At 35.2% G+C, this 26,804-nt stretch overlaps 2 protein-coding genes across 2 annotated transcripts; both read right to left on the bottom strand.

Annotated features, from left to right (window-relative positions):
- Positions 1–9,631: 9,631 nt before the first annotated feature.
- Positions 9,632–10,564, bottom strand: LOC141513695 (olfactory receptor 1f45-like). Its single transcript, XM_074223781.1, has one exon. The coding sequence runs from the start codon at positions 10,562–10,564 to the stop codon at positions 9,632–9,634; it is 933 nt and encodes a 310-aa protein (XP_074079882.1).
- A 12,268-nt stretch (positions 10,565–22,832) lies between these two features.
- Positions 22,833–23,765, bottom strand: LOC141513687 (olfactory receptor 1f45-like). The gene has a single exon (XM_074223769.1). It carries the CDS (start codon positions 23,763–23,765, stop codon positions 22,833–22,835), a length of 933 nt encoding a protein of 310 aa, XP_074079870.1.
- Between the last annotated feature and the right edge of the window lie 3,039 nt (positions 23,766–26,804).

Raw genomic sequence — 26,804 nt, 5'->3', positions numbered from 1 at the left:
GTTCTACTCATTTCACTCAACATCAGTTAGTGTAAATCTTTCTAAGTTTTTATGAACTCTGTCTCATAATTTCTTATTGTAGAATATTTTTCCAACCTATTCATATTCCATAAATTGTCAATCATTCCCCAACTGATGGTCATCCTCTCAAATTACAATTCTTTGCCATCACAAAAATATTCTTTATAAATATTTTTCTATACATTGGTTCTTTTCTTTCTTTTAATGATATCTTGGATAAGAATAATCTATGTAAAACAACAAGAAGCAAAATCTGTATCATGGCTAATTCTTTGCTAATACCAGATAGCGTAATTAATGTCTTGTTTTACAGTTTGTTTTGATGCTGCTAGACTCCTTCCTTTACTTCAAAATAATTCCTGTGGCATTCCTGACTTTTTTTTTCTTTTAAATGAATTTTTTTATTGTTTATTTTTCTAGCTTGGTAAAAGATTTTTGTTTGCTAACTTAATTGGTATGGCACTAAAAAGTCGATTATTTTAGGTAGAATTATCATGTCTATCATATTGACTTAGTTTACTCATTCACACTGTTTCTCCAATTATTTAAATGTCACTTTATTTGTATAAAAACGAATTTTGTAATTATGTTCATAAAGTTTCTGGATTTGTCTCAGCAGGTATACATTATATATTCATTTTAAAAGAACTATTTCTTCTTACAGGGCTTTGTTGATGATATCTGGAAATACTAATGATTTATGTGGGCTTATTTATATACTACTCCTTTGTTAGCATTATTGTTTTGACTAGCTTTTAAATTAAATCCCTAGAATTTTCCAAGTCTATCATCATATCATCTGCAACAAGATTACCTCATTGCTCATTATGATTTCAATTTTTTCTTATTACTATTACTAGCATCTATAGTACAATATTGAATAATATTAGTGATAATAGGCATTGTTATTTCACTCCTGATCTTATTCAAAAGACTTCTAGCATATCTGTATTACATATAATGTTTGCTGATGGTTCTAAGTAGATGGTTCTTATTATTTTCAGGAAAAATCCATTTACACCTATGTTTTCAAGTAGCTTTTCTAGAAATAAGAATGAGCATTGTATTTTGTCAAAAACTTTTTTCTGCATACATTGATGTAATTATGTTATTTTTGTTATTTTTGCTATTGATATAATCAATTATCTTTCTTATATTGAAACAGTCCTGCATTCTTAGTATAAATCCCACTTGGTCATAGGGTACTGTTTTTGTGATATATAGTTGTAGTTCCCTATATATTATTTTATATAGGAATTTTGCATTCACATTCAATAGTAAAATTGGTCCATAAGTTTCTTTCTTTGTTTTTTTCTCTTCCTGATATAGTAGGACTTCTTTACCTAGTATTCCAAATTATTTATTTTTAGAATGAATTAATTTTTAAATGTTTGTTAGAAGTCACCTGTACTTCCATCTGTTTCTGATGCTTCTTTTGGGAAGCTCATTTATGACTTATTTAGTTTATTTTTCTAATATGAGTTTATTTAAATATGCTATTTCTTATTCTGTTAATCTGAACAGTTTATGTTTCCCAGGAAACTATTCAACTGGGAAATTACTTCATCCCTGGAATCTGCACATGAAATTACACTCAGGCCTTGTGATCCCTTTCAAAGCTTTCTTCCAGAACCTCTATTTAACAAGAATAGTAAAGAGGAAGCTAGGTGGAGCAGCGGAAAGAGCCCCGGCCCTAAGGTCGGGAGTACCTGAGTTCAAATCCAACCTCAGACACTTAATAATTACCTAGCTGTGTGGCCTTGGGCAAGCCACTTAACCAAATTTGCCTTGCAACGACTCCCCCCAAAAAACCCAAACAAACAAAAAAGCAAGAGTAGTCAGGTCAACCATCTCCTTATTTCTCCCCAAATTTCAATCTGGATGCCTCTATTGGGGCCCTGCACTGGGTATCATTTTATATTACCTTCCTCTATTAGAATGCTAGCTTCTAAAGGGTGCCTTTTTGTTTCTATTTGCCCTGTATGGTATAAAGTAAGGACTTAATATTACTGATTGACTGACTATGGGGTAGCTCAGTGGAGAGAGTGTTGGGCCTGCAGTCAGGAAGACCTGAGTTAAAATTTACCTTCAGATACTTACTATGTGACCCTGGGTAAATCACTTAATTTCTGTCTAGCTTAGTTTCCTCATTTGTAAAATGGAGGTAACAATAGCATGCAACTTCCAGGTTGCTCTGAGGACAACATGAGATAATAATTATAAAACATCTGCATATTTTAAGCACTATATAAAAATTAGTTACCATTATTTTTATTACAATGATGAAGTTGAGCAGAGTAGTATTTATCTCCTGCCCAAACTCTAATTCAATATTTTTGTATTTTTTAATAGTTCAGAAATTTTATTCCACTAGTTTCATGTGCAATGTTTATTTGTTGAAATTAAAATAGATGACTACTAATTGCATTCTGAGAGCAGTAATCTTCCACAATCCCAAACAAACTAGTACTGAGTTTTTTTCCTGAGATAAAGTTTAACAGGTCCTTATTCTTCAGTATCAGCAAATTACAAAATAAAAAAAAAGTTAAAGCCATATATTTTTTCATATGGCACTACATGCCCTTGTAGGATGAGAACTGCTGATATTGTTCAATTATATTAAATTCTTTGTGACCCCATTTTGGTTTTCTTGGCAAAGATGCTGGAGATTGACTTGCCATTTTTTTCTCCATTATACAGATGAGGAAGTTGAAATAAAGGTTAAATGTCTTAACTAGGGTCACAGAGGTTTGAAGTCTGGTTTGAACTTAAGAAGATGAGTGTTATCAACTGCAGACCCAATACTCTAGCCACTTAGCCACCTTACCTGACTGCCTGGGTGAGGAGTGTAGAGGGACATTTCACACACATATATAGATAATACCTTTATTGGATTCAATCTAATGTTCAATTTTATCTCGGATCCTTAGACCAATATCTAGTGTTTTTGCCTGTGTTTCTGAAATATCTTTACTGAGGCACTGGGGTTAATGTAGATTATGTTTTCTATGAAGAGGTTTGAGGAGTGATTTCTTTTTTCTTTTTTGTTTGTTTGTTTGTTTTTTTAGGTTTTTGCAAGGCAAGGTTAAGTGGCTTGCCCAAGGCCACACAGCTAGGTAATTATTAAGTGTCTGAGACAAGATTTGAACCGAGGTACTCCTGACTCCAAGGCCAGTGCTTTATCCACTAGGCCACCTAGCTGCCCCTTGAGGAATGATTTCATTCAGAAGCACCAAATACCTGACCAAAGTTAAAAAGCTAGTTTTTGAATTTACAAATATATCAAAATATTTTATGACCAGCTGTCAATGTATGCTTTTTAAGTATTATTTATGCAGGGTAGAGAACTGATCACAGTATGAATTGAATTGCTTGGGAAAAAACTCTAGAGTTATAAACAACTATATTGAAGTCAAATTACTCTCAATGTACTGCCTATTCTGATCTATAATCTCAAAACTGATTTTTCTCTAATGAATTCCACGGGAGAACAAACACAAGCAGATGAAATCTAGAAAGATACAAAGATATGATTTATATGAACGTCCATTTTAACATACAGATTGATCACTTGTCTGATTTTTATTAGCATTTCTCAAGTTTCACAAGAGAAACTACCAAAATAGTATGGTATTTTGAGTAGTTACTGCAAAATCTACACAAAGTGCACTGTGTATACAAGTATTTTGTATTCTTAAATTTTTTTTGTTCCAAAAATTCAGTTCAGATTGAAATTTAACATGCAAACAGATCTCAACAGTATAGTTGTTTGGCATTCAGTTCTGGTGCTGTATATTAACTCTTTGCAACCTAGATGTCAATGTGCTTAAGATCCTGTACCAATATTAAAGGCTGTGTTGAACACTGGCTAAAGAAACCTCTCACTTATGAACAATGAGCTTTCCATCTCCTTAACTCTGAGGAACTGTCAATCCTTTTTTCCCTAATGTCTTGGCCATGGTACTCATACATGGGGGTATTCCTTCAATGGTGCCCATATCAATAACCTTTGTCAATATTTTAAAAATATTTATAATGTTCTTTTTAACATTACTAATGCTTCTCAATTACTACCCCTACACATAGAACGTTTCCTTTTTGCAAATAAATATGATCAAGCAAAAAAAATGAACATGTTGCTCATGTAAACAAATGTATACTTCCTTTCTCTGATTAATACTCTCAAGTCATGATGATAATTACATTGATAAGAATGCTGAAGTTTTTCAATATTGTTTTCCTTGACGTTATTGTGATCTTCATATACATTGTTCTCTTTGTTCTGTTTAGTTTGCTTTACAGGTCTTGGAGGCAAGGGTCTAAATTGTCCAAATTGTCCAGATGGTTGGAGGAGGGGAGAAAATATATCCATATAATGGTACCATAGAAAACGGACACACTGCAAAGGTGGAAACCACAGAAGGAAAAGGTTTTATATTTGTCTTCAGTGGATGGGATCCTCAAAATGGTCAAAATAATGTGAATGTAGGACACTAAGATTAGAGTAAATGGTGCAGCAACTTAAAATCCACCCACAATTACAATCTCCATATCATTGATGTAGGTATCAGAACAGGAGAACTTGCAAAGGGCTGCAAGGTCTCAGAAAAAAATGTGGAATGATATTTTCTGCACAAAAAGACGAGCAGTTTACTAAAAGGTTATGTAGTAAGGAGCAACTGTTTGTGATGATCCAGGATCCAGACACAAGGATAAAGACTCTGGGGCTCATTACTATTGAGTAATGGAGCTGGTGGCAGATGTCTCTGTGTTGGGCATATGCCATCACACCCCAGAGGAAGTGCAATAAATATGGTGAAAAAGCATATGTGAGGCAGGCACTTCATGTAGGAGATGGTATGATCCTGGGAGAAATGTTAGTTAACATCTTGGGGACCATGGTAGAGATAAAACACTTGTCAGTAAAAGAGAGATTGATGAGGAAAAAATACATGGGGCTATGGAGGTGACCATTGGGATGCAAGGCTAGAATGATAAGTAGATTCCTAGATACTGTGATCAAGTCTATTCCCAGGAAGAGTGAAAAGAGTTGTTGCTCAGACCACTTGGAAAGCTCTGTTAGGAGAAATTCTGATATACTGGTCAGGATTTTTCTATCATTTCAGTAGAAATCAAAGAAAAGTCGAATGTTAGCACTAATACAAGGAACCTTGAATCATCTAATCTAATCACTTTTTTTACATATAATGAAACTGAGATTAATAATAGCTGCAGAGTCTTTGGCCAGGGGTAGACCAGCTATGGGAGGGTGAGTTCCAGCACAGTCTCAGAGCCCACCTGAAGAACAACCAGCTGGGCCAGGGACCTGAGCTCCAGACTTTTGCCAGAGCCCTTTGCCCATAACAAACAATAAACAAGCCCCCTACCCCAGGTCAGTGGAGCTCACTGAACAGAAAGAGATTAACTCCCTCCCCTAGGGCTAAGCCAAGTTTTCAAGGTCCACTCAGACCCTGCTGCTGTGGACCTCACTCCACATTAAGCAACCAGCACCCATACTGACTTGGCCCTTGGAATTACTAAACTAAGTGAACAAAGCCTCTAGGATGTTCAAAAGCAAACCTCTGAGAGCCGGCTCCCCACTCCCCAACACAAGATGAAAAAAGACCAGAGAAAAGTGGGGCCCATGGAGAAATACTTAGAAGAGACAGATCCTAACCGTAAGAGATCTAGCACTGCTGAGGAGAATATGAATTGGCCTCTTGCCCAGAAAGATTTCCTTGAAGAAATCAGGATGGAGTTTAAAAAACCAATTGGAAAAAATGGGAAAAGAAACCCAAGAGAAATTTAACATCTAGCAACAAGAAAACAAATCCTTGGAAAAAATTTTGACAAATAAAAAATAATAACTCTCTCAGATCTTCAATTCGTGAAATGCAAAAAGAAAATGATTCTCTCAAATCCTCAATGGGGCAAATGCAAAAGGCAATATTGTTTTATGAAAAACTTTCAGTGACTAAATCATGTTGACTTTAAGAAATGCCCAGATTAGCTACAAAGGCCCTGTGAAGGAAGAGGATATCTGCATCCAGAACATAAATATAAGTATGTATAGAATGATTTTAAATATAGACACATATGTATGTTTGTATGTAAATGTATATATAATACATTTACAAACAAAGATAAATGCACACATATAGTTGTGTCTAATGGTAGTCATCTCTAAGATGGGGAAGGGAAGAAAAAAGGGAAAAATGAAAGTTATAAGATAACTTTATTATATATTTTAAAGGAATACAACATTTTATTTATAATAGATTTGCAGTTTTATGTACAAATCAATTTTAAAAATTCCATTACATTATGGAAATACTTGTCATTTCCTAAGTTCAGAATAAAATAAATTAAATTTGAAGAAGGCACCAAGAGAAAAGAGGAACATATTGGATAGGGGAGGGTTGAGAGAGAGAGATACCTAGGCTTTGAACTTGAGTAATTGGAGGATGGTAGTATTCTGAAAAGGAACAGAGGAATTGGGTAGTGGGAAGGGCTTAAGGCATCAGGTAATGAGTCAAATTTTCAGTCTGTGTATAAGCTATTTTTGGGACATCCATTTTAAGATTTCCCAGCTTGCACTGGAATTGCTTATTAAAACCACAGAGGGATGGCAGCTAGCATTTTCAGGGTTCTAGGGTAAACCATGTCAGTAGTTATCCTCCACAGATTTCCCACCAATGTATTTTCCCTTAAAAATCAGTTATTATGTCTATTTAGATAATGACGAAAGAAGAACACTGGTAATAGACTATTATAACTCTATCCAATGTATCTTCTATCACAAATACATTCAGGAAGTGAGAGGAAACAGTGGATGTAAATTCAAAATAAGATGGTATTAAGGCACATTTGTACGAAATTCATAGAACTAAGACAGCCCACAAATGCAGAACTTCAATGCTTCTATATCCTTTCTTTCATCAGAGGGTTCTCACAAAGTTTGTTGTGGGATTTGGAGGATGATGATTTGGCAATTCTTCTGCTGATCTTTTAGAATGGAACCTCACAGGGGATCTTTTCTGGATGGGCATCACAACTGGACTTCTTCATAGAAGTCATTCAGTCTCAGTTGAATGGGTTATTTGGTTGCTGGGTCATTTGACTGTTAACAGTGTCTCCTCACTAGGCTCGATTGCTTCAGGATTGGGTTAGTCAAATCACTGACATTAGGAAGCTACTTCTCAGACAAGTTTGGGCAGGTCACATTGCTTTAGGCAGCAATTACTGGAATGGTCAAACACTGGCCCTGGAATCTTCTCAGGGAATAGTGTTTCTTCTCTACGTACTGATATCCAAGGACACCTTGAATTTATTCTTAGATGTTCAGTTGTAGTCTTTTACCACCAGCAATCTCTGGCCAACTGGATGGTATTACATTATCTTCAGATATAGTACTTTCTACCAGTGCTGTAGTGTTTTTTCAGCCATAGTAATAACCTTTAATTGGGTATTGTAAGAAGCTTCTTCCCTCTTACTCCTTTAGAGCCTTGGCTCTAAGATTTCCCCAACTCCAGGAAGAAAGTGAGAGAATTCTAGTTTCTGCTATTTGATAATCCATTCAATATGGTACTCAGCCTTGGCTTGTAGTGATAGGTATCAATTCTGTTATTTTTTCTAGGTATCAGAAATACTGACCTTATGAACATGAGTAACTAAAGACAAAAGTATGATTGCAGTCTTGTTCTAGGGGAAAGTCTTTTTGATTCTGGCATATGACGAAGTTATTCAAACTTCAGAACCTTTAAAGTGTGAATTATTTATTCTGAATCTAAAACCTTCCCGATTTACATAGCGAAGCCTCTGACGTTTTACATTTCAGCCTTGCTGAAGTCTCTCTGGGACATATTATACAACTAAAACATTGCTGTCCATGCTACCTGAATCAACTAAAAGAAGACCAGGATCATACAGACTGCATAGGTAATGGTCTGATGTCCTCGCTTTAGAGTATGGAGACCTTTGGGCACTGTAGTAGAAGTAAGGCACAAGTCTCCTTAGAGAAAAGTTGACCGGGAGCATGTATAAAGTAATGTAAAGATATAAATATGAACCAGTGCATTCCATAATAGAATTCCATCTCCTCATCTACTCCATCTCTGGCTTCTAACTTCCCTGGCATTCTTCAAGTCTCAGTAAAAATCCCACCTTTATTTCAGGAGCCCTTTCCCATCTCTCTTAATTCTATTGCCTTCTCTCTGTTCATTGTTTCTAAATTAACCTATTTATGGCTTGTTTATACAGAACAGTTTGAATGCTTTATCTCTCAGATCTGAGCTCCTTGAGAGCAATTTTGCAATACTTTGTGGAGTACCTGATGCAGCAGACATTTAATCAAATAATAATTTCTCAGTCAAGTTTATTGACTGACTGATATCATTTGAGGGCACAGTATCATATTGAGCACCTGATGCCATCTTTATTCTTTCTTTACTTTCCCATACCCTCTCTACAAATCAGTAATTTACTGAGACATTGGTTTTCTTTGCATAATATTACTAGTATCCCTTTCTATTTCCCTACTCATTTCCCTACTCATTCCCCTAGTTCATTTAGGCCTATTTTTAAAAGCCTCCTAAAAGCTCCTAAATCTCTCATGTCTCCAATCCATTCTCCCAAACAACTGCGAAAGAGATATTCTTAATGTATAGCTGTTGTTTGTTCTCTATTCCCTTTAGGACAGGTAGCTGAACCCTGGGACTGAAAACAATTTTATATATATATATATATACATATATATATATATATATGTATATATATATATATATACATATATATATGTATGCATACCTATATATATATACACACACACATATAAAATATATGTAACATATATACACAAAATAGCCAATATATTTGATTAGCTTCTTCAGGTTAATTGTTTTCATGTAATTGTATGTATTTTATGTATTTATCAATTTTATTCTTTAAAGGGGTCCACAAGCCTTACCAGAATGCCGAAGGGGCCCATTACACCCAAAAAAGTTTATAACCCTTGTTAACATACATTTCATTCCTTGGCCATTAATTTTCAATGTAATCTGGCTCCTGAATGTTTATCCACAAAGAACATCCCACCCATTTATCATCTTCATCCCTTTCATTACCACCAAACCAGTCAAATTTCTGTTCTCCATACATGTCATTTCCTATTTCACCTCTATGTCACCGTATTAGTTATCCTTTAAAATTCCTCATCTCCCATCATTTCCTTTAATAAGTATCAGGATCCTATATAATAATAACAATTTACCTGCAGGGTAATGAACAGATGATTTGTAAAATATTACATTTTAATTCTAGAGTAACTTTCTTTAAAGCTCAGCTCAGATTCTCTTTTTTCTTGACAAATTTCCTGAATCTACCAGTTTCTATTGCTTCCTGAAATTAATTTGTATTTACTTTACATATATTAATTTGTATTTACTTATGCATATATCTTGTTTTCTTTAACAGAATATAAGTTTCTTGAGGGTAGGGGTCATTTTAATTCTTGTCTTTGTTACACTAGTTCCTTGGGGAGGACCTGATATAAACACTTTTATTGATACTAAATATTTGTTGAATTAAATTTTATTCTGTTATTCTAATGCATTTATAAAATCAATTTTGTAAGAATTAATCTCTGGAGAGCTACCTTCATGTCATGATTTCTCAGGCTATAGATAAAGGGGTTAAGCATGGGGCTAATCACAGTAAAGATAACTGTGGCTACTGTGTCCACCTTTGAGTAGGAGGATGAGGGGCGCAGATAGATCCCTATTATGGCACCGTAGAAGAGGGAAACCACTGTGAGGTGAGAGCCACAAGTAGACAGGGCTTTCTTTATTCCTTGGATAGATGGGAGCTTCATCACATTGGAGAATATAAAAACATAAGAGATGGCAATACATGTGAATGGGGTAATAAACACTGCCCCACCCACAGTGAACACCATCAAATCACTGATATAGGTATCTGAACAGGAGAGCTTTCGAACTGCATATGGATCACAAAAGAAGTGGGGAATGGTATTGTCAGCACAGAAGGATAATTGAGCCATTAGTAGGGTGTGTAGGAGAGCATGAAGATTAGTGATGACCCAGGATATAGCCACTAGAAGGATGCAAAGCCCAGGACGCATGACAGTGGTGTAGTGAAGTGGGCGACAAATGGCCATGTAGCGGTCATAAGCCATTACCATAAGAAGAAACCCATCCATGTTTACAAAAGTAATGACGAAATATATCTGTATCATGCACTCCACATAAGAGATAGACTTACTTCTTATTATGTGGTTTACCAGCGTCTTGGGGAGAGTAACTGATGAAAGGCAAATGTCAGCAAAAGAGAGGTTGGCCAGGAAGAAGTACATGGGTGAGTGGAGCCGGGCATCCAAGCCAATGGCCAGCATGATGAGCAGGTTTCCAATCACAGTGATAAAATATACACAGAGGAATAACCAGAAGAGAATTTGCTGTTGTTGTGGCTGGTCGAAGAGCCCGAGAAGAAGGAATTCAGAGACAATTGTTTGGTTATTTCTGTCCATATCTGCAGCAGAAAAAATATAGTTCAATCAACAAAGGATAATAAAGGGGTTTTTTTGCTTTGTTTTTTTAGGTTTTTTCAAGGCAAATGGCGTTAAGTGGCTTCCCCAAGGCTACACAGCTAGGTAATTATTAAGTGTCTGAGACCGGATTTGAACCCATGTACTCCTGACTCCAGGGCAGGTGCTTTATCCACTATGCCACCTAGCCGCCTCTGATAATAAAGTTTTAATAGTTACTCTTATTCACTATTTAGGAATGCATTTTTTACATGTCTCCAAGTCCAAGATTGTTTTTTTTTTATTATTCTAAGTGCACCATTTTAGTCTAACCTTTTAGAATAATGATTTGATAGTCATATCGGTGAATTGAGGATTTGGTCATGCATTCAGAACTAACTTAAAGGCAATATATAAATAATGGGAGTTGTTCTGTGTGTGGAAAGAAATAATGAGCTCACTTATCAATTGGTATTATGAACAGTTTTTACAATGTTCGTAAAAGATAAAAATCAAGGACATGCCTGTGATAAGTTGAGCAATTAAATTTGTGCCCCTCTCCCATTTCAGTTTCTACATTCCACCTCCATACTATTTAATACTTTTTCCTGAAATTCATTCAAGCTATCATTGGTAGTGAGAGGCAGTATGATTGTTAGGACGCTCTAGATTTATTTAAGTCCAATTTCTCACACACTCTAGATGTGTGACCATATGTACTTTACCTTTTAGTATTTCTCACTTAACTGTACAATAAATGTTCTCTCTAAATATATTTCAATTCATCTCTCTCATTGTTGAAAAATGATTTATTTTGTCCTAATGCTGAATATTTTTTGCTAAATATTGGCCAAAATACAAATTTCACAAAGAATCAATTATAGCTGCATTTTATATTAGTTTCTTACAAACTATCCTATAATGAACTTAAAAAACAATTAAACAACAAATAAAATTTGCAAAGACATATATTTTTCAACATAACATGCTCCTTCACTGCATTATTTTAAATTAAATTATGTTTTACTTGTTTTAATTAACATCTTTTTCTTTCTTCCACTCCAATTAAACCACTGAAAAGGAAAAGGGAATGAAAACTCATGACAAATGTATAGCCAAGTGAAATAAATTCCCACATGGTTATGTCCAAAAATCATTTTGAAAACTGGGTCTATCATCATTTTGTCAGGAGATGGGCAGCATGCTGATTCACAAGTCTCTGAAATCATGAGGCTGAATATAAGCTCTGAAAGTAAAAAACTAAGTAAAATCTGCATCGTAGAGGAAATTTCCACTTTGGTAATTTCCAAATCACAGGCACAGGTTCAAGGAATTGATGATAGAGAGAGATAGGCAGACATAACCACATATATAGTTGGATAAAATTTATTGCTTTTATTTACTTCAGTTCACTGGAGCAAATCTACAAGATGTATCTTTAGTTGAGATTTAGTTCATAATCTCTGACTTTACACTGCAGCTCTTTAATTTAAAAGTAAAACTCTATTAAAGCCACCAAAATATTCGAATTTTAGAAATTATTTTATGGAGTTTTTTAGCAATTAACATGAAAAATAAAATTTGATGCTTCTTATTTCTTTAAAATTGAGCAATAGATGTGTTAGAATAACAGGGAGGCATACAGGGAAAATCACTGTATTTGGAATCTGAAGACTTGGATTTTGACTTGAATTAATAATTATTGCTACTTATTAACTGTTTGATTCTGAGCAAGTGTCTTAGTCTCCCTGAATCTTCTTTGGTAACAAATGGAATTACTTATACTTTATTATCCAGTTCATAGTGCTGTTTTGAACAAATCACCTCAAAATGGTATTGAAATATGAACCTTAGTTTTTCAGTCAGAACTTATAATATAGTTGGAAAAAAAGCTAGTTTGAGTTTGATAAACTAGGTTTAAATTTTCCTTTACTATTGGTATTTGTGTGATGTCAAACAAATCACTCAATCTCTCTTGGTGAGCCTCAATACCTCATTTTTAAAATGAGGGGATAGTACTAGATGACCTCTATGATTTCATTTAGCTCTAAATCTATTATCTAAGATCTTAATCTTAGACTTTTAACTTTGGTTTCAATTAAATTCCCTTAGATACCCTAACTCACCCAAATCTCCTCATGAGGCTGCTACATTGCTTCAAGTCTTCAAGATGGTTTGTGCCCAGTCTTTATGGTGACTCTGCATCAAAGTGAATTTTCATAGTTTCTGGCATTAGATGATTCAATTTAAAGAGCTCTTCTTGCAACTGTTTTTTTTCCCCATCCTGTCAGTCTTCACAATACTCAGAATGACATTTCTCTTTCACAATACAATAAATTAAAGGAAAAGAGAAAGCTATATAGCATATTTCTCTATGAAGAATAAATATCCCTAATGTTTTTCTATGTGAATAAACTTAATTTCCTGTGCTATTTTAGAAACCTTTAGGGTTACAAAATCACTATTAGAGCCAGGAGGAATCTTATAATTCAAGGGATCTTTGGTAGATTTAACAAGTTATGCTAAAGTAATTCAGAACAGGGAACGTTCATTTTAGGGTGCAATTGATCTGAGAGAAAGAGGACTTTGACTGGACCTTGATGTGTGAGTAGTATTTAGTTACCAAAATAGGGAAGGAAAAGTTTGAACAGAGGGAAATGGGGTACACCAAGCTTTTTAAGATGTGAAAACACAAAGGAGTGGGGAAAGGGCTACGAGAACATTTTAACATGGAATGGAGAGTGCACATTAGAGGAAGAATTAGGAATTCTGCAAGAAAGGTACTGTGTTATCTATTGATAAGAGTCCCAATTGCCAGGCAGAATAATATAGCCTTTCCTTCAAAATAGAATCGGGAAGTTTATGTGATCTCTCCCAGGACAAGATATTCCTGTTTTAATATAATGGGTAGATTGCTGAATTTGTATCTAGAGACCCCAATATTAATACCAGATCTAACAATATATGTGATCATTCTCCCTACTAGTCCAAGTTAGTCAAGCTCTTTTCTGTTTGTCTTCAGTTTCTTTAAAAAATGAAAGTTTAAGACTAGATGATGTTTAAAGCTCCTCTAAGTCTCAGGCCTAGGATTCTCTCTCAAGGATCATAGTCTTGCCTAGTTCTTAAGAGCTAGTACCCCAAACTTGATTCTTCAGTACTCTGCTATAAGCTATGTCCTATCCATGATAGGGTAAGAGACAGACTAGGATGTCGTGAGGTATAATTTCTCACTGACTTTGACCTAGATGGGGAAAGGAAGCTATATGTGTGTCTGTGCATAGATATACTTATTATCTATTTTTTGTCTGATCATGATATGTGCGTATGTATGTAAATATGGAAGTATGTGTATGAAGGTAATATCCACCTGATGTTTCCCTAGGTCTTACCTGGATGATATGTAAAGCTCATAAGTAGTGTCACTTAAGGCCCTTGGCTCTGTTGCTTCTACTTCTTTCTTGCAGGTAATGGAAAATTAAAATGTAGCCAGAGGTTGAGGGACCCGAGAAACTCTCCCTGAAGTAGATGAGAAGAAAGTAGGAACTATTACTTCTTGGACATGATAGGGTAGACCTGGTTTTTCTCTCCCAGTGGGAGTCTATTTTGGGCTGGTGGTGGGAATATTTATTGATTTCTTAAACCTTAGAGATTTTATACCCACAGCACTTCATTAAAGATAAATGTGATTTAGTGGTATTGCTCTATTCATACAATTTTAATATTAATACATGGAAGTGACTAGAGTTATAGGACTGAATTGACTACTTGATATAACTTTGGCAAGTCACTGTCCCTCTTGAGTTTCTTTTTTTTTTCCCGAAAAATAATGGATTGATTTAGATGATCTCTAGCATCCCTTATTAATTTAGAATTCTATTTTCAATTCCTTGTTTGATTATATGCATCTTTAGTTTAGAGGGGATCTTACAGGTCATTTAACCTGCTTCTCCCTTATCCTTATCTTAAATAAATTCTGTCCGCAAGATTCATGACAAATCAAAAATCAAAAAACAAAGCAACAACAAATGGGGCAGCTAGGTAGACAGTGGATACAGTACTGACCCTGGAGTCAAGAGGATATGAGATCAAACTTGACCTCATAAACTTAATAATAGTATAGCTCCATGACCTTGGGCAAGTCACCCCCCTTTGCCTTGTAAAAACCAACCCCCAAAATCCCAAAGAAACAAGATTCCTGACTATTGGTCATTTTTTTGGATGTAGTAGGGCCTAACAAATTTATAAAACAATATATTTCCATCTTCTAATTGCTAAAATCTTTGGAAACTTCTTCCCTAAATTGATAAAAAATTCACATTTTTTTTCATAATTTAATTTTAGTCACACAGAATAAGGTTAAACTCTACTTTATGTAATAAGTTTTTATTTAGTTGAAGACATCTCTTGTGTTTCCATAAAGTCTTATATCTAGAAAGTAAAAAAGCTGTTCTCCTTCAGCTAAATCATAATATGGCATGGTTAGAAGTCTTCTCACCATCCTCATTACTCAATAAACTTACAGCATGAACTCCAGAATTAATAGTCTATTTCAGATATCTTTCCAAGTAAAATCTCACATCTCTGAACTTCCTTTTGAGGGCACCACCATCTTTCTAGTCACCCAAGACTTCAAACTCTATATTATCCTTCTGTATTCAATCTCCTTCATCTGACCACATTATCTAAAATGAAGAGGAGAAGACAAGAATATAAGACAGCAGAATCAGAATTCAAAAGATTTTGGTGTTGCTCTCCTTGGGGCATGCTAGTAATTATGAAAAAATATTTAGGTGACTGTTGACTGAGCTAAGAGAACGGAACAATTGAGTTAAGAGGAGAGTATACATAATCCATTTCAAACTTTTTGCCTCCAAAGTAGCTATATGTGTCCAGTGTACAAGAGGCAGCTAGTGGCACAGGGTATGGAGCACTGATCTTGGAATCAGGAAAATGGGAGTTTGAATCTAGGATCATAAATATGACCCTTAATAGCTGTATGATCTTGGGTAAGTCATTTAACTGTTTGTTTTGCATCTATGGCCATCTCCAGTTATTCTGTTTCATATCTGGTCACTAGACCCCTCCCTTAAATCCTGTTCTTCTTCTTATCATGACATTATCTCCTTGATGTCTTAGTTTTCTTCAAGAAAAAAGGACAAAAATCATCATCATCATCATCATCATCATCAAGAGGCTGAATCTCAAATAGAAGTCTCGTGTTGTTGAAGTGTAGGGAGTCACAAATCAGAAACAGGAGATTTATACTTTATTCAATCTCAAGCTGTTTCCTAGGAGCTTGAGATTGTGTTCTAAAGATGGTAGTATCCTGTGCCAACATGTCACTGGTGTCCCAGGTATTGATCTCTGCTTTTCCTAGCTAACTCAGCCATATCTACAAAATTAACTGAAAACACAACATCTCCTTCCCCCCGTAAAGAGTGCCTACATAAGATTTACATTATTTCTAGGTTAAGTGGTGTTGGATCAAGGACTCTACCAATTTTGTATTACACTGTACATTAGCTGTCATGTATTCTTTTTAGGTCTTTACTGTATCGATACCCTGGGTTCTAGTGTTAACTCCAATTCTCCTATGGGTAATTGATGACTGTATTCTTTTGAATGACTTTTTAAAATATTTTAACATAGAATGAATTCTTTCCACCATCAGCAGGATTAGGAGGGTATTAGGGAATTTGGATAATTTAAGTATACATCAAGGTGAAGCTATTATAACGAACCGGGTGGGGTGGATATGGAGTAAGGAAGAGAATTCTCTTCATCATGTTACTAGATTTATCCATTAAGTGATGGTAAACTTCCCCATTGGGTCTTGGTCCTGAACACATATTTCCTGACTAGACATACTAGGCAAAGTTAGGTTGATATTACAACTTCCAAAAGCATTGTTAGATATATGATCTAAAACAAACTCATATAATTTACCAAGAGACTATCATCACAAATCTAAAGTCCTGATGATTAAGCATACCAGAAAGGATGGAAAACAAAAGGTCTTATGACCATATTAGAATAACTTTTCTTTTTATGCTGATGCCATCCTGCTTGAAAAATCAGTAGTGAATTCAAATATTTTCAGTGTTAGAGATTACATGAGCTTGAAACTCAGTTGGTTAAATGAACTCTACCTCCTGTGTCCTTTGAAAAGACGGTGATGTTTTAACAAATTGTTGAATGGTACTGTCAGAGCAGAGAACTGAGAGAAAAAGTATCTACAACTCACAAAACAGATGGATCATTTACATGTTCTTTGTAGAGTTGGAAGTTCCCCTCTGTAAAGTATAACTTTTATTTTACTGTGTGCTCCATGAATTATATGTCCTTATTTTTATTCATTTTTTATGAATACAAATGAACAAATTAGTTCTGGTGTAAGTACTCTTAGAAGGCTCCTACCATTGTGTTGTGCAATAGAGGTTTCTGAGGAAGGTGGCTTAACTGTACCTGATATAAAACTATATTACAAAGTGTCAGTCATAAAAAAAAATGTGTGTTATTGGGTTAGAAATAGAGAAGTGTACTGATGGATTAGAGTATGTACAAAAGAAACAATAGTAAATGTTTGTAGAAATCTACTGTTTAATAAACCAATGACTCTAGCTTCTTGGATAAGACAATTTTGAAAAAACTGCTGGGAAAACTGGAAAAGAGTAAAACAAAAACTAAGCATAAACTAACATCTCACTCCCTATACCAAGACAAGGTCAATATATACATATACATATATATGTATATATATATATATACATATATATGTATATATATGTGTGTGTGTGTGTGTGTGTGTGTGTGTGTGTGTGTGTGTGTGTATGGCAAATAGAAGAACAAGGCATAGTTTAACTATTGGATCTATGGGGAGGAGTGGAGTTTATGACCAAACAATATAGAAAATATCATGAATTTGAAAGTGGATAATTCTAAATACATTAAATAAAACCTATTCATTCAAGGTTAGAAGGAATGCAGAAAGATGGGAAACAATTTTCATGACCGGTGTTTCTGATAAAGGACTCATTTCTAAAAAAATTAGAGAAATGAGTTGAATTTATAAAATTGCAAGTAATTCTCCAGTAGATGAACATTCAAAGAATAAGAACAGGTACTTTCCAGATGAGAAAATGAAAGGTATCTGTAGTCATATAAAAATATTCAAAATGATTATTGATTAGAGAAATGCCAACTAAAACAATCCCAAGATACTACTTCACAGCTAACAGATTAACCAAAATGATAACGATCATCAATTAGACAGGAAATGGGAAAATTGGGACACTCATGAATTGTTGATGGAGTTGTGAACTGATCCTACCTTTCTAGAGAACAAATTCTGGAAAGAATTATGTCCAAAGGTCAATAAAACTTTGATCTAGCAATACCACTACTAGGTCTACATTCCAAAGCAATCATAAGAAGGAGAAAATATCCCCATTTACAAAGATGTTTATAGTTGCTCTTTTTGAATTGTCATAGAATTGGAAATTGAGATAATATACACCAATTTGGGGGTGATTTAAGAATTTATAATTATATGAATGTTGATGGAGTACTATTGTTCTGTAAGAAATCATGAATGGTTTCAGCCAAGATGGAGAAGAGAAGACAGAAACTGTGATAATGCTCTCTCTCTCTCTCTCTCTCTCTCTCTCTCCCCTCAGAAATAACAGGAGAGAAAACTCTTAATAGAAATTCGATCAACAAAACCCAGAAAGAGAAGCTAGAAGATCACCTACCAAGAAGGTCTGTCTTAGGGGACCATGAGTGAACCAGGAGAAGAGAGCAGGGCAAAAGAGAGCAGAGGATTAGCACTGGGGATGGCAGCTGGGGGAGGCCAGAGGGTCAGCCTCAGCCATGGAGAATTCGGTGAGTGGCGGGTGCAAGATCCAGCTTTAGATGCAGAGTCTTTGGCCAGGGGTACACCAGCTATGGGAGGAGTTCCAGCACAGTCTCCGAGCCCACCTGGAGAACAACCAGCTGGGCCAGGGACCTGAGCTCCAGACTTTTGGCAGAGCCCTTTGCTCATAACAATCAATAAACAAGCCCCCCCCCCCCCCCCAGGGCAATGGAACTCACTGAACAGAAAGAAATTAACTCCCTCCCCCAGGGCTAAGCCAAGTTTTCAAGGTCCACTCAGACCCTGCTGCTGTGGACCTCACTCCAAATTAAGCAACCAGCACCCATACTGACTTGGCCCTTGGAATTACTAAACCAAGTGAACAAAGCCTCTAGGATGTTCAAAAGCAAACCTCTGAGAGCCGGCTCCCCACTCTCCAACACAAGATGAAAAAAGACCAGAGAAAAGTGGGGCCCATGGAGAAATATTTAGAAGAGACCGATCCTAACCCTAAGAGATCTAGCACTGCTGAGGAGAATATGAATTGGCCTCCAGCCCAGAAAGATTTCCTTGAAGAAATGAGGATGGAGTTTAAAAAAACCAATTGGACAAATTTGGAAAAGAAACCCAAGAGAAAATGAACATCTAGCAACAAGAAAACAAATCCTTGGAAAAACATTTTGAGAAATAAAAAATAATAACTCTCTCAGATCTTCAATTCGTGAAATGCAAAAAGAAAATGATTCTCTCAAATCCTCAATGGGGCAAATGCAAAAGGCAATATTGTTTTATGAAAAACTTTCAGTGACTAAATCATGTTGACTTTAAGAAATGCCCAGATTAGCTACAAAGGCCCTGTGAAGGAAGATGATATCTGCATCCAGAACATGAATATAAGTATATATAGAATGATTTTAAATATAGACACATATGTATGTTTGTATGTAAATGTATATATAATACATTTACAAACAAAGATAAATGCACACATATAGTTGTGTCCAATGGTAGTCATCTCTAAGATGGGAAAGGGAAGAAAAAAGGGAAAAATGAAAGTTATAAGATAACTTTATTATATATTTTAAAGGAATACAACATTTTATTTATAATAGATTTGCAGTTTTATGTACAAATCAATTTTAAAAATTCCATTACATTATGGAAATACTTGTCATTTCCTAAGTTCAGAATAAAATAAATTAAATTTGAAGAAGGCACCAAGAGAAAAGAGGAACATACTGAATAGGGGAGGGTTGAGAGAGAGAGATACCTAGGCTTTGAACTTGAGTAATTGGAGGATGGTAGTATTCTGAAAAGGAACAGAGGAATTGGGTAGTGGGAAGGGCTTAAGGCATCAGGTAATGAGTCAAATTTTCAGTCTGTGTATAAGCTATTTTTGGGACATCCATTTTAAGATTTCCCAGCTTGCACTGGAATTGCTTATTAAAACCACAGAGGGATGGCAGCTAGCATTTTCAGGGTTCTAGGGTAAACCATGTCAGTAGTTATCCTCCACAGATTTCCCACCAATGTATTTTCCCTTAAAAATCAGTTATTATGTCTATTTAGATAATGACAAAAGAAGAACACTGGTAATAGAATATTTTAACTCTATCCAATGTATCTTCTATCACAAATACATTCAGGAAGTGAGAGGAAACAGTGGATGTAAATTCAAAATAAGATGGTATTAAGGCACATTTGTACGAAATTCATAGAACTAAGACAGCCCACAAATGCAGAACTTCAATGCTTCTATATCCTTTCTTTCATCAGAGGGTTCTCACAAAGTTTGTTGTGGGATTTGGAGGATGATGATTTGGCAATTCTTCTGCTGATCTTTTAGAATGGAACCTCACAGGGGATCTTCTCTGGATGGACATCACAACTGGACTTCTTCATCGAAGTCATTCAGTCTCAGTTGAATGGGTTACTTGGTTGCTGGGTCATTTGACTGTTAACAGTGTCTCCTGACTAGGCTTGATTGCTTCAGGATTGGGTTAGTCAGATCACTGACATTAGGAAGCTACTTCTCAGACAAGGTTGGGCAGGTCACATTGCTTTAGGCAGCAATTACTGGAATGATCAAACACTGGCCCTGGAATCTTCTCAGGGAATAGTGTTTCTTCTCCACGTACTGATATCCAAGGACACCTTGAATTCATTCTTAGATGTTCAGTTATAGTCTTTTACCACCAGCAATCTCTGGCCAACTGGATGGTATTACATTATCTTCAGATATAGTACTTTACTACCAGTGCTGTAGTGTTTTTTCAGCCATAGTAATAACCTTTAATTGGGTATTGTAAGAAGCTTCTTCCCTCTTACTCCTTTAGAGCCTTGGCTCTAAGATTTCCCCAACTCCAGGAAGAAAGTGAGAGAATTCTAGTTTCTGCTATTTGATAATCCATTCAATATGGTACTCAACCTTGGCTTATAGTGATGGGTATCAATTCTGTTATATTTTCTAGGTATCAGAAATACTGACCTTATGAACATAAGTAACTAAAGACAAACGTATGATTGCAGTCTTGTTCTAGGGGAAAGTCTTTTTGATTCTGACATATGATGAAGTTATTCAAACTTCAGAACCTTTAAAGTATGAATTATTTATTCTGAATCTAAAACCTTCCCGATTTACATAGCAAAGCCTCTGACGTTTTACATTTCAGCCTTGCTGAAGTCTCTCTGGGACATATTATACAACTAAAACATTGCTGTCCATGCTACCTGAATCAACTAAAAGAAGACCAGGATCATACAGACTGCATAGGTAATGGTCTGATGTCCTCGCTTTAGAGTATGGAGACCTTTGGGCACTGTAGTAGAAGTAAGGCACAAGTCTCCTTAGAGAAAAGTTGACCGGGAGCATGTATAAAGTAATGTAAAGATATAAATATGAACCAGTGCATTCCATAATAGAATTCCATCTCCTCTTCTACCCCATCTCTGGCTTCTAACTTCCCTGGCATTCTTCAAGTCTCAGTAAAAATCCCACCTTTATTTCAGGAGCCCTTTCCCATCTCTCTTAATTCTATTGCCTTCTCTCTGTTCATTGTTTCTAAATTAACCTATTTATGGCTTGTTTATACAGAATAGTTTGAATGCTTTATCTCTCAGATCTGAGCTCCTTGAGAGCAATTTTGCAATACTTTGTGGAGTACCTGATGCATCAGACATTTAATAAAATAATAATTTCTCAGTCAAGTTTATTGACTGACTGATATCATTTGAGGGCACAGTATCATATTGAGCACCTGATGCCATCTTTATTCTTTCTTTACTTTCCCATACCCTCTCTACAAATCAGTAATTTACTGAGACATTGGTTTTCTTTGCATAATATTACTAGTATCCCTTTCTATTTCCCTACTCATTTCCCTACTCATTCCCCTAGTTCATTTAGGCCTATTTTTAAAAGCCTCCTAAAAGCTCCTAAATCTCTCATGTCTCCAATCCATTCTCCCAAACAACTGCGAAAGAGATATTCTTAATGTATAGCTGTTGTTTGTTCTCTATTCCCTTTAGGGCAGGTAGCTGAACCCTGGGGCTGAAAACAATAATATATATATATATATATATATATATATATATATATATATATATATATATATATATATATATATATACACACACACATATAAAATATATGCAACATATATACACAAAATAGCCAATATATTTGATTAGCTTCTTCAGGTTAATTGTTTTCATGTAATTGTATGTATTTTATGTATTTATCAATATTATTCTTTAAAGGGGTCCACAAGCCTTACCAGAATGCCAAAGGGGCCCATTACACCCAAAAAAGTTTATAACCCTTGTTAACATACATTTCATTGCTTGGCCATTAATTTTCAATGTAATCTGGCTCCTGCATGTTTATCCACAAAGAAGATCCCACCCATTTATCCTCTTCATCCCTTTCATTACCACCGAACCAGTCAAATTTCTGTTCTCCATACATGTCATTTCCTATTTCACCTCTATGTCACTGTATTAGTTATCCTTTAAAATTCCTCATCTCCCATCATTTCCTTTAATAAGTATCAGGATCCTATATAATAATAACAATTTACCTGCAGGTAATGGACAGATGATTTGTAAAATATTACATTTTAATCCTAGAGTGACTTTCTTTAAAGCTCAGCTCAGATTCTCTTTTTCTTGACAAATTTCCTGAATCTACCAGTTTCTATTGCTTCCTGAAATTTATTTGTATTTACTTTACATATATTAATTTGTATTTACTTATGCATATATCTTGTTTTCTTTAACAGAATATAAGTTTCTTGAGGGTAGGGGTCATTTTAATTCTTGTCTTTGTTGCACTAGTTCCTTGGGGAGGACCTGATATAAACACTTTTATTGATACTAAATATTTGTTGAATTAAATTTTATTCTGTTACTCTAATGCATTTATAAAATCAATTTTGTAAGAATTAATCTCTGGAGAGCTACCTTCATGTCATGATTTCTCAGGCTATAGATAAAGGGGTTAAGCATGGGGCTAATCACAGTAAAGATAACTGTGGCTACTGTGTCCACCTTTGAGTAGGAGGATGAGGGGCGCAGATAGATCCCTATTATGGCACCGTAGAAGAGGGAAACCACTGTGAGGTGAGAGCCACAAGTAGACAGGGCTTTCTTTATTCCTTGGATAGATGGGAGCTTCATCACATTGGAGAATATAAAAACATAAGAGATGGCAATACATGTGAATGGGGTAATAAACACTGCCCCACCCACAGTGAACACCATCAAATCACTGATATAGGTATCTGAACAAGAGAGCTTTCGAACTGCATATGGATCACAAAAGAAGTGGGGAATGGTATTGTCAGCACAGAAGGATAATTGAGCCATTAGTAGGGTGTGTAGGAGAGCATGAAGATTAGTGATGACCCAGGATATAGCCACTAGAAGGATGCAAAGCCCAGGACGCATGACAGTGGTGTAGTGAAGTGGGCGACAAATGGCCATGTAGCGGTCATAAGACATGTCCATAAGAAGAAACCCATCCATGTTTACAAAAGTAATGAAGAAATACATCTGTATCATGCACTCCGCATAAGAGATAGACTTACTTTTTATTATGTGGTTTACCAACGTCTTGGGGATCGTAACTGATGAAACGCAAATGTCAGCAAAAGAAAGGTTGGCCAGGAAGAAGTACATGGGTGAGTGGAGCCGGGCATCCAGGCCAATGGCCAGCATGATGAGCAGGTTTCCAATCACAGTGATAAAATATACACAGAGGAATAACCAGAAGAGAATTTGCTGTTGTTGTGGCTGGTCGAAGAGCCCGAGAAGAAGGAATTCAGAGACAATTGTTTGGTTATTTCTGTCCATATCTGCAGCAGAAAAAATATAGTTCAATCAACAAAGGATAATAAAGGTTTTTTTTTGTTTTTTTAGGTTTTTGCAAGGCAAATGGCGTTAAGTGGTTTCCCCAAGACTACACAGCTAGGTAATTATTAAGTGTCTGAGACCGGATTTGAACCCATGTACTCCTGACTCCAGGGCAGGTGCTTTATCCACTATGCCACCTAGCCCCCTCTGATAATAAAGTTTTAATAGTTACTCTTATTCACTATTTAGGAATGCATTTTTTGCATGTCCCCAAGTCCAAGATTGTTTTTTTTTTTATTATTCTAAGTGCACCATTTTAGTCTAACCTTTTAGAATAATGATTTGATAGTCATATCGGTGAATTGAGGATTTGGTCATGCATTCAGGACTAACTTAAAGGCAATATATAAATAATGGGAGTTGTTCTGTGTGTGGAAAGAAATAATGAGCTCACTTATCAATTGGTATTATGAACAGTTTTTACAATGTTCGTAAAAGATAAAAATCAAGGACATGCCTGTGATAAGTTGAGCAATTAAATTTGTGCCCCTCTCCCATTTCAGTTTCTACATTCCACCTCCATACTATTTAATACTTTTTCCTGAAATTCATTCAAGCTATCATTGGTAGTGAGAGGCAGTATGATTGCTAGGACGCTCTAGATTTATTTAAGTCCAATTTCTCACACACTCTAGATGTGTGACCATATGTACTTTACCTTTTAGTATTTCTCACTTAACTGTACAATAAATGTTCTCTCTAAATATATTTCAATTCATCTCTCCTTTTGTTGAAAAATGATTTATTTTGTCCTAATGCTGAATATTTTCTGCTAAATATTGGCCAAAATACAAGTTTCACAAAGAATCAATTATAGCTGCATTTTATATTAGTTTCTTACAAACTATCCTATAATGAACTTAAAAAACAATTAAACAACAAATAAAATTTGCAAAGACATATATTTTTCAACGTAACATGCTCCTTCACTGCATTATTTTAAATTAAATTATGTTTTATTTGTTTTAATTAACATCTTTTTCTTTCTTCCACTCCAATTAAACCACTGAAAAGGAAAAGGGAATGAAAACTCTTGACAAATGTATAGCCAAGTGAAATAAATTCCCACATGGTTATGTCCAAAAATCATTTTGAAAACTGGGTCTATCATCATTTTGTCAGGAGATGGGCAGCATGCTGATTCACAAGTCTCTGAAATCATGAGGATGAATATAAGCTCTGGAAGTAAAAAACTAAGTAAAATCTGCATTGTAGAGAAATTTTCCACTTTGGGAATTTCCAAATCACAGGCACAGGTTCAAAGAATTGATGATAGAGAGAGATAGGCAGACATCACTACATATATAGTTGGATAAAATTTATTGCTTTTATTTACTTCAGTTCACTGGAGCAAATCTACAAGATGTATCTTTAGTTGAGATTTAGTTCATAATCTCTGACTTCACACTGCAGCTCTTTAAAAGTAAAACTCTATTAAAGCCACCAAAATATTTCAACTTTAGAAATTATTTTATGGAGTTTTTAAGCAATTAACATGAAAAATAAAATTTGATGCTTCTTATTTCTTTAAAATTGAGCAATAGATGTGTTAGAATAACGGGGAGGCATACAGGGAAAATCACTGTATTTGGAATCTGAAGACTTGGATTTTGACTTGAATTAATAATTATTGCTACTTATTAACTGTTTGATTCTGAGCAAGTGTCTTAGTCTCCCTGAATCTTCTTTGGTAACAAATGGAATTACTTATACTTTATTATCCAGTTCATAGTGCCGTTTTGAACAAATCACCTCAAAATGGTATTGAAATATGAACCTAATTTTTTCAGTCAGAACTTATAATATAGTTGGAAAAAAAGCTAGTTTGAGTTTGATAATCTAGGTTTAAATTTTCCTTTACTATTGGTATTTGTGTGATGTCAAACAAATCACTCAATCTCTCTTGGTGAGCCTGAATACCTCATTTTTAAAATGAGGGGATAGTACTAGATGACCTCTATGATTTCATTTAGCTCTAAATCTATTATCTAAGATCTTAATCTTAGACTTTTAACTTTGGTTTCAATTAAATTCCCTTAGATACACTAACTCACCCAAATCTCCTCATGAGGCTGCTACATTGCTTCAAGTCTTCAAGATGGTTTGTGCCCAGTCTTTATGGTGACTCTGCATCAAAGTGAATTTTCATAGTTTCTGGCATTAGATGATTCAATTTAAAGAGCTCTTCTTGCAACTGTTTTTTTCCCATCCTGTCAGTCTTCACAATACTCAGAATGACATTTCTCTTTCACAATGCAGTAGATTAAACGAAAAGAGAAAGCTATATAGCATATTTCTCTATGAAGAATAAATATCCCTAATGTTTTTCTATGTGAATAAACTTAATTTCCTGTGCTATTTTAGAAACCTTTAGGGTTACAAAATCACTATTAGAGCCAGGAGGGATCTTAGAATTTAAGGGTTCTTTGGTAGATTTAACAAGTTATGCTAAAGTAATTCAGAACAGGGAAGGTTCATTTTAGGGTGCAATTGATCTGAGAGAAAGAGGACTTTGACTGGACCTTGATGTGTGAGTAGTATTTAGTTACCAAAATCGGGAAGGAAAAGTTTGAACAGAGGGAAATGGGGTACACCAAGCTTTTTAAGATGTGAAAACACAAAGGAGTGGGGAAAGGGCTACAAGAACAGTTTAACTGGAATGGAGCGTGTACATTAGAGGAAGAATTAGGAATTCTGCAAGAAAGGTACTGTGTTATCTATTGATAAGAGTCCCAATTGCCAGGCAGAATAATATAGCCTTTCCTTCAAAATAGAATTGGGAAGTTTATGTGATCTCTCCCTAGTTCCAGGACAAGATATTCCTGTTTTAATATAATGGGTGGATTGCTGCATTCATATCTAGAGACCCCAATATTAATACCAGATCTAACAATATATGTGATAATTCTCCCTACTAGTCCACGTTAGTCAAGCTCTTTTCTGTTTGTCTTCAGTTTCTTTAAAAAATGAAAGTTTAAG

Source organism: Macrotis lagotis, chromosome 1 (genome assembly GCF_037893015.1).
Source record: "Macrotis lagotis isolate mMagLag1 chromosome 1, bilby.v1.9.chrom.fasta, whole genome shotgun sequence".
In the NCBI taxonomy this organism is placed as follows: Eukaryota; Metazoa; Chordata; class Mammalia; order Peramelemorphia; family Peramelidae; genus Macrotis; species Macrotis lagotis.
The sequence above is the reverse complement of the archived record's forward strand: the minus strand, read 5'-3'. Positions and strand labels throughout refer to the sequence as shown.